The sequence below is a fragment of the Clinocottus analis genome, unplaced genomic scaffold (assembly GCF_023055335.1).
Source record: "Clinocottus analis isolate CAN_PGR_092001 unplaced genomic scaffold, fCliAna1.0.p SCAF_7, whole genome shotgun sequence".
NCBI lineage: Eukaryota > Metazoa > Chordata > Actinopteri > Perciformes > Cottidae > Clinocottus > Clinocottus analis.
Window position 1 is genome coordinate 19,771,526 of NW_027176229.1, and position 20,891 is coordinate 19,792,416.

A 20,891-nucleotide genomic window follows, 5' to 3' on the forward strand; every position below is an offset into this window, starting at 1 on the left:
CAAAGAGACGGCGTGTCCCCTCCTTCTCCCATTAGTGTCTCCTCTTTTTGTGTCAAGGGCAGGGTGCGAAGTCTGTTTATATTCCCTTACCACCGCAACCTGGGTGTCTGCGAGTCTGTTATAAACTGTACAGTCGGGCGGAGCGGCAGAGGGGCGGCCCCGGCAATGAGGGTTTATTTGCAGAAGTCAGACTGTGACACTTGGCTTGAATTTATTTGTAAAAAGCTGTGAATGAGAGTTGACCCATGCCGACCCCGGGCCTCCAGTCATTTTAGGCTCAGGTTTCCGTGCGTTCCCTCTGCGACGTGTTCAGAAGGTGAGCAGACTGTCGCTGATTAGGAACTAGTGCAAATGCATACAACATTTATGCCACTACATAAAGTGTCTATAATAAAATAACACTGAGGATTAAAAAACATTTAGCAAATGAATCCTTAATCCTGTCTCTGTAATAATTGAGTTTAACACTTAAAAACAAACCGAATTTTTGTGTTGTTGGGTTTAATCAGATGTGATCAACGCTCACCAAACAACCCGCCAACTGTCAACAAAATGATCACGCAACTGTTGCTAAATCCTGATTGGTGCACAGAAGTGTGTGTCGTCACCTTTCTCTCGTGTGAAATAACCCACAAACTCTTCTAACGTAGGCAGAAAACTGTGTTGACGCGGGACCCGATGGTGTGTGATTGTTCTGTAAAGTAAAATACAGCAAGTCTCTACGGTGAAGGAGTAACAAATACATTAATAAATCAGTCAATGCAAAGCATGAACCAGCAATATATTGGAGATAATATGAAGATTCAAGACCGCAGTCCGATTAGTGAGCATTACATGTTATTTGAAATGAGCGCTTTTAGTTTAAACGGATCCCATCTACGGGACCAGGATAGACCCAACTCACTGATGACATCATCTGTGGAAGGCTTGGACACTAAGGTGTGGGGTCGGACCCGAAAATATTATCTGAACCGGTTACATCATCAGAAAGGGTATAAAAACCAGTTCATACCCCGTTCATTTAGATGATGTCATCAGTTCAGTCAGGTCTTGGGGACGTCGTAGCTGACAGAAACAATGTACAATACATGTCTAATATTTCACATGTTGATGAGACGTTTGTATGGAATCTAACCATCAACAACCAAACCACGTTTTCACTACTTTTGACCCTCAAAATCACAATATCTGGGCTTCCTAGCGTTTACACATTATGGATGTGTTGCGCCCATTTAGAGAAAATAAAGAAACGAAAAATATATTATTTTGTGCCCGGGGGTGGGGCCCCAACGCGTGAAGCTGTGAGCATCATAAGCGACCATTGAATGTGTTGACAGGAAGAGGAAGGACTGCTTTAATCCAAGGCCTGTGAAAACAACTTTAAGGTGACTCAGCAAGTAAATAACTACAACCGGGGGGGTACAGAGTCGTGCTATTGTTGCGGTAACAGGCCGGGGAGGTCTCTAAATGTTAAAAAAAGAAGACCCCCCCCGCCCTCCTTCATTAGGAAATTACACACCATTTGCCCCTCATTCCTATCCAGTTTCCCGGGCAACTGTTAGCTGTAATTTGGGTTAATTCACTGGCTCCTGGGCCCTTCCGTTCCCCATTGTGCCGGTCCATAAAAGAGATATAACACAGATGCACACACTCTCACACACACACATACAATGTGGTGAAGGCACACGGTAAGAGCAAAGCTAATCATTTTGTTTGCTTCACATCGACGCGGCTGGAAACGGAGCGTGTGCGTGTGAATCCCCATGAAATGTGCAGAAGGAAAGGTTAAATCCGCTCGGTCCCAACACCTGTACATAGCTGTGGGGGCGAGTAAGCGCTGGAATTAGAGGCAGAGAGCTGCGTAATCGTGGAAGATAGAGTGTCCTCTATCCCGAAAGCGTGCACAAAAAGACACTTGTCCTCTCCGAACCTGTCCCGTCCTGACGGCGGGAAGGCGGGAGGCCTTCCTCTTTTTTGCTCCCTTTTCAGGAACAAAAAGGAATGGAAAATGGTGTGTTTCCCCATGGGGTAAATATTGAGAGAGCGGAGATATAAACGTACGGAAGAAAGGCTTTTCCGAGCCGCCTGGGTCTCTGTTGCCCTGCCAAAGGCCCGTGCGTCACTTGATCCATTGTTTAGTGTAGCGAGGTCTCGGTAAGCAAGCGGCTGCCTTCCCCGCTCCAGCTGCAGCCTCTCCACTGTTTATGTTTGCAGGGCCCTTCGCCTTGAAGTGAGGCTATACAAGCAAAGCCTAGCCATGTGTGAGCACTGGGCCGTCAGGGAAGTCACCGGCCTTTTCTTTTTCCTTTTTCCATCCATCTCTCTCTCTCTCTCTCTGAAACTCTTCCCGTCTCTTTTATCCTCTCCATCCCTCTTCCTCCAGTCCAGTTTGCTCTCCATTTTGCTGACAGGGCCCCCCCCCCCTCCCACCCTTCTCCGTTCCTCCCTGACAGCCTGCTCTCGTGGAGAAGATGAAGGGTAGGTAGGAATTATCTTCTTGGGTTTCAAAGACCGTCCCGTCCCGGACGGTGAGAGAAGCGGTAGGTTGGTATTATTACTCCCGCGAGAAATGATTACCCTCCCCCGAATCTGAGAGCGAATCTGAGAGCGAAACTGCGTGCGCTCGGCAGGCCCCGTTTGAGAGACAAGGTGGTAATTATGTCACAGAAATATTTCAGCTTGGAGAAATATTCAAATATTTATACTGGTGTGTCATACTGACATGCACAGCACATTCACGGGATGGAAAACATGCAAAGAGAGAAAGCCAGTGGGAGAAATATGGAGTCTATAATGCATAGTGAACGTTAATAGCTATTGGGAGTTTTATAGCTGACCGATAATTCACATTTTTATTGGGAATTCCACATTAGTCTGTGTTGGGAGGGAAATGGCTTTCTTGATTCAACAATTACCGTGTTTATTCAACTTTTTTTTTTTTAACGGACGCGTAAACTGAAACCCCTGTGTCGACCTGGAAAATGATTTGCGCTGCGTTTTTTTTTTCTTCTTCTTCTTTCTCACGTGTGAGTGTGCGTTGTGAAGGTTAGCGGTCCTGACCTCGGCTCCTGGGTGGGCTGCGGTGGCTGTGTGCTTGTCTTGGATCATCTCTTGGACCCTTCTGTTGACTGAAACAACAAGCAAGCAGTGTCCAGGGATGGAGAGAGAGAGAGAGAGGAGCCGCACAGGGAGCATCATCCTCGAAGGCAGCGCCTCTCTCCTCTTCTTCCTCCCCCCTTTTCCCCCCTTAATCAAACCCGCACACTCCGCACCGCAGAGGGCCGTCCTGGGAGCCCCTGACCACCCACATGAGGTGTGGTCACGCAGCGGAAACCGAGACGGTGACTTGTCTTTGACCCGCGTCTTAATGAATCGTTAGCTGGGGGCGTGTGACATGTTGAAGCCAGTTTGACTTCATATTTGGGCTAAAATATGATCCCATTGATGGTAAAACCATTATCCCGCGAGTGCTGGAGAGGAGCTCACCCACATTGATGCTCTGTAATGGAAGAGAACTATTTTGGCTCCCTATAACCTGCTATTATGAGTGTAGTAATATTGACTTGTCAACTCCGAGAGCCTCATTTGGTGTTTGGGAGGCTTTGAAAAATGGTAAATTAAAAGGTGTCATGAAAGTGTTCGCTCCACTAAATTGCAGATCACCTCAGGTGAGGAAAGTCCCCGCTCTTGAGCAACCAGGGTAAACAACGTTTGATTTCAGCTGCCGGTGACACACACACACACACTGCTCTGACTGAGGCGTTTTTAAAGACGCGCAACTATGGGAACATCACAGTTAACACACCTCTTGGAAATTCCCAGTGGTTGAGAGCAGTGCGTTTGAGTTTAACTAAATTGGTAGTTGAATTATGATTTTAAAAAAATACTTTTTTGATGGATTTTACATGGACTCCTTTTTTTCTATGGAACATATACGTAGGAGTATTTCTGCTAATGCTAACGTGTGACATGGTTTTGAATATTGTCAATGTGTGAGGCCTGATCATGGCGCAGGGACAGATTTAGATAATCAATCAGACATGATCGGACCTGTCATCTGTTTAAAGTGTGTCTGTGTGAGAGTGTAAGTGTGTGCGTGTGTGTGTGTGTGTTACTGTAACCAGGAGGCCTCATGATATCTTTACATTTGGTTCCCTCTAGTGGCTATTACGCACGTTACTGATCACAGGACTTTCTCACTGCACCGTGAACACATTAATACCATGTTTTAAATGATTTTATTCGTTTCACTATTCCTCATAAACCTTGTTTTTAGAATATATCAGACAGCAATTATGAAAGCTTGAGGATTAAGCGTGCCATGGGGTGCACATGACACATGTTTCAGTGACGGTGACACACACACACACACACATTGCTTAGTCCAGAGTGACGTCTTTATTGTGCATTTGCTTATTTGTAAACTGCTTTCCCGTTTCATTTCATAACCACTCTGGTAAGATGTTAATGTTTCCAAAGATAACTCACAGGTCCCCCTCTAATTCTGAATTCACAGATGTAATGCAAAGTTATTACTGCTGATAGCAATTTTAAAAAATGTTGTTTCACTTCACTTAACTGACCCTTCCTTTTGTGTATCCACTTTGAAAAAGACATACAACCTTATCATTTCACTAAAAGTCTAACATCAAATATTTCTTTTTTTTAAAAATTTAAATCAAAAACGCTTTTTCTTACAACCTACAATATTGCAATAGATTTGCTTTCATATGCTAATCTTTGCCTTGGACCTAAAGATATGTATTATGTAATTCCTAGATTGTATTGTAATGCGTATCTCTGTCTCAGAAAGCATCATGCGTGGAAAACAAAGACTATTCTCATGCGAAGATGAGTTTGCCTTGGCCTTCTCGGAACAGACAGGCCAGGCATGGATCATCGTAACTCAGGGTCACTCTGACCTCCCCTCTCTCGCTTTCTCAAAAAAAAAACTTTTCCTTTTCCCCGCTCTATCTCTCATGGGGAGGATCATTCATCACAGCTGTCTAAACAGCCCGGTCACCCCATGATTAGTGACTCTTGTAGGTCAGACGTCTCGGTAGCACATACTAATTCCCATGGTTGTGTGTGTGTGTGTGTGTGTGTGTGTGTGTGTGTGTGTGTGTTGGCCTCTGCACAGATGTTTGTGCATATTCTTCAACACTGGACGTCATTCTGTAAGCAACTATCGGACCCCCGTCTGCGTCTCCGGTGTATTCTCATTTCTCAGGAAGCAGGTAGGAGCTCATCAGTCCTCTCGGTGACTGACGCCACGGCAAAGTCCTCAGGTGGTTTATTCATCTGGTCAAATGTTTTCCCCTCCTCAGAGAGGAGGGGAGGGTGCTAATGATAGTTACAGGTGTGTGTGTGTGTGTGTGTGTGTGGAGTTGAATAAAATAGTTCCTTCAGTTTTGCTGAAAAGGGGCCACACACATTATCACTTCTATTCTTCTCCAAGATTTATGAATATGAGGAACTGAACATAAACACACAAATTAAATTCAAGACAGCTCCGTCACAAATCTCCTCGTTTTCCGCTTTTGTCTCCATTGTCAGAAATGTGTCGAGCCAACTATATATATGTCTATATGTGTGTGTGTCTTGCTGAGGTCTTAGTGCACTGGTGAGAGGTGTTTCCTTTATCTGTTTTAAACATAATATTACAAACACATCATTTTAGGTTGAAAAACGGAACATTATTTGCATGCTCAAAGTGCCCTGGACACGAAGTGTGTGTCATCTAATAAATATACAAACAAGTAGTAGTAGTCGAGTGCCTGGTATTAGCAATAATACTTTATTTTCACAGGTTACAACGGTCACCACTATATGAATTGAGGAATAGAAAAGACAGGCTTGTTAACACCAGTTCCATAATTATGTCAATAGGAATTAAAGTGTGAAATATTTGGTTCCTGGTTATGTATTTCGACTCTTTTCTAAAGCGTCACTTGATGCAGAGGCGGATGCCTTCTATTCTTGACATAGTCTTGCATGCTGAGTAGTACACAGTCTGCATAGAGGAACTCCAGAGGAATACACTTCAGCAACCAGCCCTGTATGTGCACACACACACACACACACACACACAAACACACACACACACACACACATTATCACAGGGACAAATCAGTCTTTTTCCACATTACTTGCCGTTTCTTTCTATCAGATGGTCTCACCAGAACTATGTGACAGACGCTGCCGTATGTTTTGTCTCCAGCTCGGATGTACTGCAGGGAACTTTTCACAAAGTCCTCTGGTGACAGAGTCACTATGTTGGTTTTTTGGTAATCTGCCATTCGAGTGGAGACCCCGAATGGAGCCACTGCCTGAGAAACACGGGGAGAGCAAAGGAGAAACTTGTGACAAAGATGGACCTCTTTGATTTACAGTAAAGACCTTGGGGTGGAGCCTCGAACCGAATCGACGTACCTGTATGATAATCCCTTTATCTTTGTATTCAGCGTGGAGACCTTGAGAAAATCTTTCCACAAACACCTAAAGGAAAGGAGCGTGAGTGAGCATACGGTGTGATTTAGGAAAAGTGGAGGTGGACTGGCGATGCTGAGCTCACCTTCGATGCGGCATACAGCGTGTACAGCGGGAACGGGATAGAGGCCACTCCTGACGAAATGTTCACGATCACCCCTTTGCCCCTGTAGGGGCAGACACACACACACATGGTCTCACATGTGTGGCCAGAAACCAATGTGTCAGCATGTTAGAATTTGATCTTAATACACATTACATCTAATGAAGAAAACATGGAAACCTGTTCTCCATGCCTGGAAGGATTATTCTGCACATCTGGAGAGAAAGAAAGAGAATAGAACTTGTGTGTGTGGGAATAAAACAAATAATCCCACTCACTGTCCATCACTTGTACTCACTTTATGACTCAGAGGCAACGTTCATATATAGACAACAACTATGTCACCTCGTCACTAAGACAATAAACTGTGTGCAATAACTGTTTTGACCTGTTTATTTGTTACAGCAACAAGACAGTAACCGGAAATACACACTCTTACCTTGGCCATAGTTTTCACATTGCAGTTTATCACCTTTGTTATTGTCTGAAAGCATAAATACACATGTTGAAGATATCAGTATTCCTAGTTGAGAGGAAGTAAATGTTAAGGGATGGATATATAGTTAAGATTTAAAGACAATGTGGCTCCTTGACGTTCTACAAAGTTAAAGTTTGTCAAAGTCATTTCTCAGTGATACAAAGGGAATCACGTCCTATGGAAAGGACTTTGTCTTTTCTAATGTTTTATAAGGAAGGAAATAGCATTCTAGTTTTTCTACAGCGCCCCTAAGACTACTGACACACCGCTGACCTGGTCCAGCTCTGCACACTCCAGGAATTTGTAGGGGATGAAGCTGGGCAGCATTCCTACATTATTGACTGGGGTAAGGGAAAAAAAGAGAAGAAGAAGATCGGGTTTCAGAAAGAAGAAAAAAAGGCAATACATGTTTCTATAATTAGACGGAATTATACTTTTTTAAAAAAAAAACGTCCAACCTAAAACCCCAATGTTGAGGTCCCGAAGCTGATCCTCAATTTCACTGAAGACGTCCTCCGATAGGTCTGTTACTATCACTTTCACCCTCTGCCCCGTGGAAGCCACTACACGAACAAAAATGTGGGGTCGGCAATATATTATTAATGTCATGAGAGATGACCAACAGCATATTTGTGGATGTAATTCAAATTTTAAAAGCAGACACCATCTTCTTTTTTTTTTTTTTAAACACGATAAATGAATTAAAGAAAGCAAGTTGTCACCTATTTGCTTGGCCACCTGGTCCAGAGTTGCTTTGGTTCGGCTCAAGATGACCACGTCCATTCCTTGCTCCGCCAGCTGAGGGAAGCAGTAGTTAATATTAATAATAATCAGATATGCATCAACTAAAAATATATATTTAAACCTGCATGATGAGCTGGGAAGTAAATACATCTTTTATTCTTTAAAATTGTATCACTTTTGGTGTCCTATACTTGAACTCCAGCTGCAGAAATGTGTCTGCTTGTGTTTGCGTGCTGATAAAAACGATGACTTACCGCAAACGCGTATGCTCTTCCTATTCCCTCTGAAGCACCCGTCACCACTGAAACAGGGATGGGATGGATTATCATTAAAAACCATAATTCCAGTCGTCTCGTCAGATCCTCCTGCAGTTCCCCTTCTGAACACCGGAGGAGCTGTGAATCCCAGCTGCGCCACACCGACCCTCTCCCTCTGCTGTCAGACAAATCCCAGGATGTGTGTTTGTGTTTTGTGTTTGTTTACACCAAGAGTGCAAAAGTCTCTGTTTTAACAGACTGTGCTAACAGCATGTTCCCCAGTTCTGAGAAAGAATTTTCCGAGAACAAACAGAATCTGCTTGTTTCTGAGTGTCCGCTGCTCTCCCCTTTCCTTCTGACCTGGTTACAGATAACAGGCTCTTTTCCTCGCTGGTTTTCAGACGTTGGGTTATGGGCATCAACACTACTCAAACAAAGCCTTTTCAGGCCTGGAATTTTAGAAGAAATTAAGCCAAGACGACTTTGGACGCGACGGGATCTGTTTAGAGCTGTTGTCATCATGGGAATAGTTGAAATGAGGGATTTGAGGCTGTCTGCTGCTCTCGTGAAAGCAGCAAATCTATCCTCTTTTCATTGAAATTGATTTGAGTTGGAATAATAAACTGAATGCTCCTTACAAATGTGTGCAGAGTCTTTTGTTTCTCGCACATTTAGAAGAGGTGTGTTTTATGACAGGGGCTACATTCATTCAATCACACAATACATCATCAGGGGGCTTAGATTGTACTCTGAGGGCAGAAAAGAGATCAGAGAAGGCGTGACGAGGCGGGCGGTCCCTGTTAAAAACAAATTCTCTCTGTCATCCTTGTCCAAACAATCTGAATCCACAATGTGGAAGAACACTGTTTTCCTTGTCCCTTATCATACTCTTCGCCGTTTAACAGAATGGCCCCACCTCATGCGTCTGCTAAGCTGACAAGCTGAGTCAATGTCACTCACGCAGCAACTGTGTCTACGGGAGATACAAAAAAAAAAGGGCAGTTTAAGTTAAACCCTTAAGCTCAATTCATTAACCTTCACAACGCCAGAGCAAATGCATAAATACATAAATTAAGATTTCTGGCCTTTCTCTATAGGGAAAGTATATGTGTTGCTTGACTGCTGTCACACCAGAGTGTAAGAATCATTCACAGGTCGTCCTCAGTTGACCCAAAATATCTCAGGCCACGTGAAATTGAAAAGACTCAAATCTAGTTTCAGATTGTCTGGGAAGAAATGAATGCAGAGGGACAGGATTAATAATCCAGCCTGGGACATTCTGTCCTCATGGGTGTTTCCTCTCTGCTGGAATGGAATGAAAGTGTGCTTTAGAAAGAAAGGAAGGATCAGCCAGTGTTCTGTGTTTTTATTTATTTTATTTTATTATGGGTTTCCTTTTACGCACTGTGGGAGCCTGAATAACCTTTTCAGGAGATGCCAAAGGAAGTATTGTATTTCGACAAGACTGCTCTGGGACCTGCAGAGGAGTTTGTCAGTGTAATTCCAATGCACTGACACTGCTCTCAAGTTAATAGGATGCCTAGAAGTTTTGATTCCCTGCACCAGCTGGAAAAATAGCAGCACTTTCCTTATCATCCTTAATCTTCCTCTGTCAACAAATAAAAAAATGATCCAGGAAGGGCACGGCAGTTAAACTGCCATTAGTATTGTGAACTGTGATTGTTTGTTCTCTCCCTGACCCCAGTGTAATAAGTTTGCCTCCCTTGTCATACGTTTACTTTTCAACTAAACACGTTGTCAGTGTACATTTACATGCAGATAAATTCAAAATATACCCTTTTATTTAAGAAAAGAAGTAATTTCAGCATCAATATGTTTTGGAGATGAATAAAGTTGATGCGATCTCTTTTTTGCAAGCAGTTGTAAGCAGCTGCTCTACAGGCATGACCACATGCTTTGCAAGGGATAGTCAGAACTTGCCACTTTGAGTTCAAATGTTACGCAAGCGTGCATTCTAAAAGACAATGAAACATCTGTACAAGCCTGAACTTTTCCATTTGCCAATTTTGCTGACAAATTTCTTTTCTGCATGCACAGTCACGTCCAGTGAACTTTTCTGCATAGTAACCCACATATTCCACCATGATGATTGCATCAGTTGTATTTCTTATCCACAATGTGTGTGTGTGCGCACGCACACGCACACGCACGCACACACACACACACACACACACACACACACACACACACACACACACACACACACACACATACAGCTCACCTGCCCACTCTCCCATAGAGGTGAAAAAAGACTTGGACAGTGGAAACCACATTTTTGGAAAAAGCATCCGTGTGAAAAGCAGCAGTCTCACTCCGTAATAGACAATGACTGCGGCACCAAGAACGATGAAAAACAATCCCAATAAATCCATGCTTGTCTGGCAAACTGGCAACAAACCCTGGCGTTAAGCCTCTCTCTATTTGTGTCTGCTCTGAGAGTCTTTTGCGTTTAGTGAATCAGTGAAAGTGAAGCAGGACAGAAAGAGAAGAGAGAACAAACAGGACACTCCCATTTCTAAGAATCCACGTCAATACACACAGAGTCTTCTACCTCTTAGCTAAACACACATACATGTACCTTTTCCTCAAATCAGATAGGAAATGTTGTTTTGAGAGTTGTGATACAACTGATAATTGCTTTACAGCCTTTTGAATCAAAGGTCTGATTTGGGGCTGTTTTCATCAGAAGCACACAACAAGTGTTCTGTATCAGTATCAGTCGTGAGATGAATGTGTAAGAAGGTGTTTGTATGTGTGGGAAACTGGAGAGAGAGCCAAATTAAATATGTGGTTGGTGAAGAAAACAGAGCTTCCAGCAGATCCTTCCGGAGTTAGTCAGGTTGCAAGGTTAGACCTTGCAGAACTGGTAGCTCCGGTAAAAAGTGAATATTTGGATGATTAGGGTCTGTCTCCTGGACTGATTCTTCTTGCTTTGACTTTTTAGATATTTAATTTGCTGAATTAAGCAAAAACATTCCAGTCTGGTCATTTTGATTCTTTAGAGATTTTAATAATGACATCTTCAAATAGGATTACATGCTATCATTATATATGTCTAATAAAACGTCCAATACCCATTGGTTCTGAACATCTTCTGCTTTTCTGTTTTAAAAAAAAAATCATTGTCAACTGTCATTTTCTTAGGTTTTGGACTGTCTTCAAATTGCACATAAAGCCCGCAGAGAAGTACAATATTGCAATAAACCAAAAGGTGTCAGGTATTTTCACAACAACTTTAATGATACATACATTTGTTCCGTGTTGTTGTCCTTGTTCCCAGCTGTTATGTATATTTATATAAAAGCAATGCAAATCCATTAATTCAGTTGCCGCAAGTTACATCAGAATTGCACATTTATGAATATCACATAAAGGCATGGGGAAGGCTAAAAGTATAAGCCAATTATATTTGGTGTATAGCATAATGCCTAATGTAAGCTACGTTTTATTAATTGTAGGCTTTAAATGCTACATGTTATGTGTACTGTAAAAAAAAACAAAAAACAATGACGATGAGAAGGAGTAATGCTGATACTGCAATATGTTTCTTTGCAGCACACAACAGGTAGTCCGGGCTCTCTTCATTCATGACCAAGGACTCGTGCTGAACCTCAATACGTCATCAACGCGCGCCCGCTGTGTTGCTCGCGCCATTCCTACAAGCGTGTGTTTGCATCTCCCGTTACGTTGCCACTGGCAGAGCTTTTAGCAGCAACCGCTACAGCTCCTATTCTGTTTTATACCGCCATTCTTTCGGTGAGTCCGTGTTTTCCTGTTCGCATTGTGAGACATTTGCTTGAGGAAATACTTCATTTAACACCACGGACGCGGTCGGCCCTTTGGTTTCAAAATGTGAACAAGTTTAGCTCGCTAGCTTCTCTAAAGTTAGCTTTGGTGTTTTGGGGGTATGCCCGATTTTTAAACTGTCAGTGTCAACCCTTTATTTTTGAATTATTGGCGAATCCAAATGTTGTTTTGTTTCCATTAAACATATGACACGCAAGCAACTGCAGGCTGTATTGTGCAAAATGTGTGAGCAATAACGAAGTCAGTCATGAATCCAAATAATTTAAATGTGTTTAGTACAGTTGCTCCTCTCTACTGGCCCCCCTTACTGACGTGCTGAGCTTGTTTTGATTCCTCTTTGCGCTCTTGAAAACAACTAAGCCCCTTCTTATTCTTACTGGTTGTGTCATGATGCTGAAATATGTATCATAACGTTTCTATGTGTTATGTGTTGCTAGCTTACCGGTCCACTCTGCAAACATTTGACAACCTAGTTTAGGGTTAGCTAAAGCTAATGTTAACGACGCGTATGCAAACCACCAGCCGTTTAGCTGTCCAACGTGGGTTAAGACGACACAAAGTGCAACTTGGCACAACACTGATAGCATGCTAACTTACCTGTTTACATAGATTGCATGCAGCTGGTTTCATTATGCAAATTTCCAGCATATGCGTCAGCGTGCATGGATTTGACAGGTGTCTTAGTTACACAAACGCACACAAACGTCATTTTTGTGTGTCAAAAGTTTAAGTGTTCTGAGCAGGTCGAACTATTGATACAATGAAGGCTGAATTCCATGTTGTGTAGCTGTTTTTTTCCCCTCAAGGTCCAGATTTTGTGCACGCTTGCTCACTGTTAAACTGCCAAGGCTTAATGGGAGACTTTAAAACAGTGTATTGTATTAATGTTATTAGTAACACCTAGCTTTGTCCTACCATGACAAGCCAACATATCGGCAGGGAAAGAGGTCTATGGCGTTACAGATCAAGTGAAAGAGAAGCTGCACCGTGAAAAACTGGCCACATTGCTGCCACAAATGGATGTTGTCCAAAGTTTATGCATCCTCATTCGCTGGTTAAAGATGGGTCGACACGGTCGTAAAACTGACAGTCCCATAATACATATGAATTCTGGTCAGTCTGTTGCAGTTGACTCAGACTTGCACCGATTGCCTGTCCTGTTCGAGGGTGTCTCGTACTGTGAGTAAAGAACCGAAATGATGATCTTGATTCTTGCATTAATGGCGGTCACGATAAAGTCTTTATATAAGACCAGGTCCTGCGTTCAAACATATTAATGTGGAACACAGACCATGTTGACTCAAAGTATAATGACTCCACCTGATGTTTGTTCATCCTGACTGTCTCAAAATACCAGACAGCTCACAGATGTGAATACAGTTTTATAAACACCAAACTTTAACTCCTTAATCACAGTAACAAGACCAAAAGCCCTTGTTTCTGCCCCTTGTTTCTGCTCAGCTCACTGCATACACTGTGAAGCACTTGTGCATGAAAAAGCACTTAGTGGAAATGGGGTTATCCGCGGAAGCTGTGTTAGCACTGCAGAGTTGCTTTTGGGAAAGAACACAGAGCATAGCAGATTAACTTGCTTTCTTAAACCAGTATACAATGTTTACAAGTGTAAAAACATAGCTGGGAATACCCTCACCTACTGCAATACTAGTGTGCATGCGCATGAAGTGGAATTATTGCTGCATTATGGTTGACAGATTGATTTTAATCTCTGTTTCATGTGGGAATTGGTTCCTGTGTTGTTTGATAGCTGCCAGAGACATACAAGGTGTTACTACTCTTGCTACGTTCACCTTTTTTACAGTCTTCCAATAGATGTTTTACTCAAGTAATAACTCAGGAACTGTTTATTAAAAACAATCTCACTCTCTAAACAGGTTTGGTTAAGGCACTGCTTCAGTGTTCTTGTGTGGAAAGACGGCTTTAATTTACATGCAATTAAAGACGCATGCAATGAATTCTGGTGCTGGATAATTGTTTCTTAGCTGCAGATGGCAGCCTTGTTCTGTATTTACCCCACTCCAAAATGAAACTTAAAAATGAAAGCCTTCAAACACACTACTGTCAGTTAGAATTAAGTTCTTACCAAGATAAGAAGCTGGAAAAAAATAGAAGTTTAGAGATTCCACTCAACATAGCCAGAACTTTTCACAATAAGAGCAATAACATTCTTCTCATTATCTATATTGACCCCAGTCCCCTGTCCTGTATAATTCCCCTGCAGGTATATCCAGCTATGGATATGGATGGTGCCAGTTCTGTGGTGCTGCAGGCCTTAACCCAAGCTACCAGTCAGGACACCGCTCTGCTGAAGCCCGCGGAGGAGCAGCTCCGACAGTGGGAGACTCAGCCGGGCTTCTACTCCGTCCTTCTGGTGAGGGATGGCATCAAATAATTGAAATACATCTGCTGAAGTGAAAACAACTTAAATGAATGGAGATGTTAACGAATGCACTGTATCTTACAGAAAAGCAAGGGGATGTTGGCTTTGTGCTCACATCCGATGATTTTAGTTTCAATAGTAACTTAATTTAAACAACCATAGAAGACGGCTTCTTTGTAGTTTAGTAAATAGGAGAATATTGAGCAATCTGCATAAGTATAGCAGATTGAGAGACTATATAGTATTTTGTGCAATTTTACACAATAACTAATCACAGTATTAAACCACAAGATCGTGAGAGTTAGAGAAAAGAGGAGGAGAAGGGAATTGTAGAACAGGCAGCTGGAAATGTATTTGTGTTAAAGGAATACTACACTTCCATTGATTAGTTTTATTGAAATAAACACAGATGTTTTAACAAAACGTGCCATTTTTTTCAATGTATAAGGTCAAGTGTCGACTAAAAGTCAGGAAAGTGGGGCAATAGAAGAATTCAACAGAGCTTAGTGTGCGTTCATCTTCTCAGCACTGACCAACACCTACATCAAAGCCTTTGTTGAGCCTTAAAGTAATACTCAGTTTGTTTACTTGTTTACTGTCTTAGCCTGGTCTCATCACTGTTCATTCAGTAGAGAAATCTCAAAAAACTAATGTGACATGTGTAGCATTACATTTTTCTGGCTAATCAGCGATTCACAGTAAAAATGATTAGCAGTTTAAATATACATGATAAGGGCTTGTGTTTTTGTATCTGCCCCCGGATGATCTAAGACCGTAGAAGCCGAACTCCTAGGTTTGTGTTATTGGAGGCACAGATACTCGGGCATTTCAGAAGATGTCCTCAACTTTATGATTAATTTGTGCTGCTGCCTGAGTCGCGCCATGTTCCCTGTCTCATTCAATTTAGACTAGGAGGGGTTGACTGAACGATTGTTATATAAAACTCTAACGCATAGGTTGTTATGAATTTAAAATAAAAGCCTAAAACTGCTGTTTTTGGATGTATTAAACACCATTAGTGAAACAAGTTCTGCTTTACTTTATCAAAGTCAACCTTTGCAGAGAGAATGTTCCCATATTGTGCTATGATTTGGGAGATCTTTAGACTTTACTGCTGCATCATTTCAAAGAAGTAATCATCCTGAAAGTGCTTTTTTTTCTAGGCGGACCAGAAATCTTTTCATTTATGCTGTGTCATCTGTATTTACTCTTAACCACCAACATATAGACTGATATTTAAACATCTGAAAAAACCCCCCACTTGTAGCCTTTTCTTACAACACCAAAATTGTTAAAATAGTCCTATTGGTTGCAGAGATACACCTTTTTTTCGTTTGGGTATGCAATTTTGAAGCAGAGGCCTAACAATAGGTGCGTTTTTAATGGCTTGATGGCATCACATTACAGACCTGCATAATTGTTCTTGGGTGGGGTTGTTTTCTTTAATACTCTAAGCTGTCTAACATTAAACTGAGTCTTTCCTTAAATCCCCTTGTGTTAGTCATTTGACTGAAACAAAACTATGTCTTCTAAGCTAGATATAGCAATATACTGTATATGTGTGTGTATATTTATATATATATATATATATATATATATATACCTTTTTCCCCCTCCATAGAATATCTTCAATAACCACATGCTGGCTGTGAACGTTAGGTGGCTCGCTGTGCTATACTTCAAAAATGGCATCGACAGATACTGGAGGAGAGTAGCGCCTCAGTAAGTGCCGGCTTGTCTCCCATGTTTTCTATTCACGCTCGCTCTCTTCCTTCTCCATCTTAACCATTTTCTACTCTCTTCTACAGCTTGTCTTTATTTTCTCATTCACTCTTACTCTGTATCTATTCAACAGACTTAAACTCTCTGTCAGTTTTTGTGCCCCCCCCCCCCCCCCAACTCTCAGATCTTTTTGTCATGGCATTTTTATTCCTGTTTTGTCCCTATTCCTCTTTGCCTTTGTTTTCCCCATTGTCTTTTTTTCCAATAGTTATAGCTTACGTCTGCAGTTCTGGCTCCACCACTTTTCTTTCTTTCTTTCTCTTTTTTTAAATTTCATTTATTTATATCATTCCGCTCTAGTTTTATAATCTGTGTATTCCTTTGTGTCTCTTCTGTCTGGTGAAAGATCAGCTTTGAGTAGTCAAAGCTTAAGTTCTTTCTTTGTGTACCTGACTAGTTTTTTGTTGGGTTTGAATTGAGCATTTGCTCTTAAATTCCCAGGACAGCAGTTGGCCAGAGGTAATCTGTTCTGCCTCAGCACTTTTTGACCTCTACAAATCATTGATAATCTCTTCTTTTTTTTCTGAAGTTTCCTGCTACTAGTACCAAAGTTTGTTTCCCTCTCGTCAGTAATTCAGTAATCCAAATTCTATTTTCTAGAGTGCTGTGCAATGTCTTTTGGTCCTCGGGTTATTTATTTGATTATTTTCGGACCATCAATCCAGTTGTCGGATACTATATGGGACCATGTGGTGTCACAATACAAGCCTTAGGCTGCGTTTTCTATAAATCACACAATACAAAACTTTTGTAATGTATCGCAACTGAATTCAGTTCGTGACCCAGTTCAGTCTTTATTCTTTCGTTTAGGTGAAAACCGTGGTCGAAGGCATTATATGTTGTTATTATATGCTTTAGCCACAACTCAATGCGCTATCATGAATGGACTGATTTCGACAATTTTGCACAAATTGTCTAGGAAGGACGTGATGACTTTTGGACAGACAAGCAACCCCCTTCACTTTGGTATCACTGTTTTATTTGGCTGGTTTTGAATATAATATTGTCATAAAAGGAGAAACCAGTCAAAGAGTAGTCGAAGATACTCGCTAAAAAAGGCCCTTTAACAGGCGTTTGGACATGTCATACGCTTAACTAATGTTATAAAGAAACGGCAGGTATTCCATCATGCTTGGCAGTTCCACAGCCCCAATATTGTGCCTGCTGGCTTCCTGCTTTGGTTAAATGGGTCACTTAAGTGTAATGCAGCCCTCATTAAGGTTATTAGTTCCACCTGTACTTTTTCTGCTGTGACAAGTCAGATGGTTTGCTGTGAAAAAGGTCACTTCCTTTTTCATAACTTGAAAAAGTCCCTCTCCAACCTTTTTGTTCACACTTTCCACGACGGTACACACGCGGCCCTTTCAGGATAATCTAATAAAAATAAAAATAAAATAATTAGAATGTACATAGTATATAGATTACATGCTGTTTATAATGCATACCTTACTTCATACGACCTATGGAGTGTTATTTCGGCTCATTTTAAAGAAAGAAACACTCTGCAGATGCTTACCAGGTTTGGAGACAGACTTCATACCTGTCCTGTTTTTTTTTTCCCCCGAGTCTCTTCACTCAGTTCTCTACATCCATTCTAGGGTTCTTCTATCGGTTTAAAAATTAAGATTCACCTTAAGGCTTCCTGTCCAATTTCCTGAATCACTGACTGTGTGTGTGTGTGTGTGTGTGTGTGCACGTGTCTGTGTGTGTCTGTGTTGCTTGCAAGGCAGCACACGTTTTATATAAATAAACAAGAATTCATGCAGTTGCATGAAAACGCTTACAAGAACGCTGTTTGCTGTGATGTCTTTTCCTTGAAGGGGTTTTGAAATAATTAATTCAAATTGATGTGCAAGTTAAAATAAAGAAATAAAAAAAAGATGTGGCTATACCTAACTGCATCCTGTAAACGTAATGTGCTTTTTGAAATAAATAATCAATAATTTACTTGAGATATCCACTGTAAAGTTGGCACTATCTGCTGTTCGAATGGTTTCTATATTTTCAAATCTTTGCCAAAAACAACTCTCCAGAACAAGCAGAAGTGGAAAATCCAAGTCAGGAGAAACTTTAATGAAATATTGATATTATATTACCACCCTCCAATTTTGAAATCCACAGTAACGGTCAAGGGGATTTCACACCAAATCTGCTTTTGTTCTGTCTGGTTATTTTTAAAATCGGCAACTAAAAAACTCTTCAGCTCATGTTGCGGACTACAAGATATGAGACCGAGGAGAGCAGGGCGTTCATCCCAAGCTCACTGATTAAATCAGGCAGCTGGCGGGGTCCTGCACTATAGAGTATTATAAAGGGATTTAATTGATCCCATAACTACATGGCAGATTGATGTCATATTCATTTTTTCCCCCATATTAAAGTACTAGGTTTGCACGTCCAGAATATAAAATCTAATCATAAGGAGACTCTTAGGATTCAAGCGGCATTCAACAATGTCAGGGCGCCGGGCATAATGTGGAGTTGGGACTCAGTGCTAACCGCTCGTGTCTTGCAGTGAAAAGGTTTCGAACCCTTCATCCTTATGGAATATAATCTTAAATCCATTTTAATTAAATTGCCCCACATGGTGCACAACTAAAGAAATTGCCAACTAGTCAGACAGGCAATGTGTTAAGTGGGTTTTACTGGTATTTGTCTGGTATGCAAGTGCCCCTAGTTTTAGTTATGATGTGTGTGTATTGTATGTTTTTGTGTTGACTGTTTTTCTTTCCTTATGTCCAGATATTGTGTTATTCTCACTCTTCTTCAGTCTGTCATGACCCACTTGCCTCTTCTGATTGTCTTTTTGGTTGCTTTGTTTACAGTGCTTTATCAGAAGAGGAGAAGACCTCACTGCGTGCTGGTCTCATCACAAACTTCAACGAGCCAGTCAATCAGGTAAACCGGTATATACTGTGTAGCGTACTCCTCCAACAGAGGCTCTTGGACTTTAACTGATGATTTTTAAATGTGTTACTTATTCTACTTAAGTACAAAAAAACAACATAAGAACTTGTTCCTCTTTAGGGAACATTCTGACTTCCTGTTTAACCATATTGTTTTCCTTCAAAATAAAAGAACTTTACAACAATACAGGAAACCAAATACTTTTGACTGACAAAAAACATTAATTTTCTAAATTTAGCACACATTTTGTTACTTACATACTGTGATTTTGATTACGATGACTTTGTATAAAACCATACCATTTTCAAAGCAATTGACTAAAAGCAAGGAGATTTTCCAACAGGAAAGTAATACGGGCTTTGTACTCAACACTGCTCTTGACAAAGTTGTGTTATATCACATTCACTCTTTATAAATGATGGCCACAATTAAGTCAACTTATATGCCTCAAATTGCACGAGTAAAGCAGCCACCAACTTCATCAAAGCCATTTCATTTTTGCTTTAGTGACAGCTTTCATTTGGACATGTACTGTAAGTGTACTATTTTAACAACATTTGCTCTGAATAGAGCTGTTAAATGTGTTGCCTAAAATTCCCTAAATATGCAATACACATAAGTACATATAATACAATGAAATGAGATGGTAGTAGAAAGTCTGATAAAAGATACTGAGTGCGGACTTCATTTGAGGGTCAAAAAGTTTGTTGCTAAGCCATCGTTTTTTCATAGTTCTCAGGGGATCTGCACGACAAACAAATAATTCAGACTCAAGCAGTGTGTAATACATCTGTCTGAGGGGATATGGAAGGTGGCCCTGCCTCCTGGTTGCTACAGCTTGTTTATCCCTGAGGGACAGCCCTCCAACATCAGGACTGATAGGGTCCATATGGCAAGTAATGAATGCCATTCAAACACCATATGTCTCACCACTCACAGCCCGTCCTTGGCGACGGAGTGTGTGTGTGTGTGTGTGTTGTGTGGACAGTTTGCATTTTTTAATTCTATAGTCAAGGCAAATTATGTGACCTCGCCTGGTTTTAAAAAACAAAGCTTAGAGCGCTATTGATTCTTGAAAATGAAATGTAGAGGCACACATCATTTATTACTTTGTTAAATTAGATTGTTTACGGCATTGACTTGTTTTTACAGAAACATGCATTCTTATAACAACGCAATACATTATCATAATGGCGTTCAAAAGAACTAAACATTGCCATTGCGACAAATAATATTTGTAAAAAATATTCAGCCCATAAGTGGGCTACATTTATGTTTTTTAATTAAAGATGGAACTGCCATCATGGAAAATATTAGGTCAGCTCAAGCAAGTCAAAGAATTTAAACTACAGTTATACAACAAGTTAATTTACAAGTTAACTGTGTGAGTTCTAGGAGCCATTCATGTTTTCTCAACCCTTATTGATATTAATTGGATAAAATGCAAGTTTAAGTACTCACGACCGGTACAGTGAAACTGCGAATGGCTCATGAAATCAGTTCAAAAGAAATATAGATAATTCGGTTCTCTGTGTTCTCTCTTGGTTCTATTAAGGCTTCACAGTAAATATCAAAACATTTTCACCATCATACATCCTGCAGGGCTGTTGTGTTTAGACTGGATTTGTTTCAGCTGAGTGTACCTAACAAACCGGCAACAGATTGTGTCCCCGGTTCCCACCCAGCGCCACCGCTCTGTGATGTGGATCCAAATAAGCAAGGCCTGCTCATTTAACTTGATGTCTATGCTTCTACTAGATTTGTGACAGAACTGGTTAAGTATTATGCAAGGATGTGTGAACCGCAGCTGTCAAATCAAAGGCAGCGTATGCTTATGTGGTGTAAAGTCTGCTATCAAAGCTGGTGAAACACTCCTGTACAAGCACCTTTTTAAAAAAAGAAAGA

At 41.1% G+C, this 20,891-nt stretch overlaps 2 protein-coding genes across 2 annotated transcripts in view; one reads left to right on the forward strand and one right to left on the reverse strand.

Annotated features, from left to right (window-relative positions):
• Positions 1–5,810: 5,810 nt before the first annotated feature.
• On the reverse strand, positions 5,811–10,530 carry hsd17b3 (hydroxysteroid (17-beta) dehydrogenase 3). The gene is given in 12 exon segments (XM_068566320.1): positions 5,811–5,975; positions 5,978–6,056; positions 6,180–6,329; positions 6,433–6,498; positions 6,575–6,656; positions 6,773–6,807; positions 7,032–7,076; positions 7,344–7,411; positions 7,529–7,633; positions 7,793–7,868; positions 8,069–8,115; positions 10,314–10,530. Coding segments are annotated over 12 exon segments (960 nt in total). The 5' UTR covers positions 10,465–10,530; the 3' UTR covers positions 5,811–5,919.
• A 1,037-nt stretch (positions 10,531–11,567) lies between these two features.
• The window catches only part of ipo11 (importin 11), a 100,285-nt gene continuing 90,961 nt past the window's right edge, over positions 11,568–20,891 (forward strand). The window contains exons 1-4 of the mRNA XM_068566383.1: positions 11,568–11,657; positions 14,139–14,288; positions 15,919–16,019; positions 18,905–18,977. Coding sequence (XP_068422484.1) covers positions 11,634–11,657; positions 14,139–14,288; positions 15,919–16,019; positions 18,905–18,977 — 348 coding nt within the window. The 5' untranslated portion in view covers positions 11,568–11,633. The remainder of the gene's footprint in view (positions 11,658–14,138; positions 14,289–15,918; positions 16,020–18,904; positions 18,978–20,891) is intronic.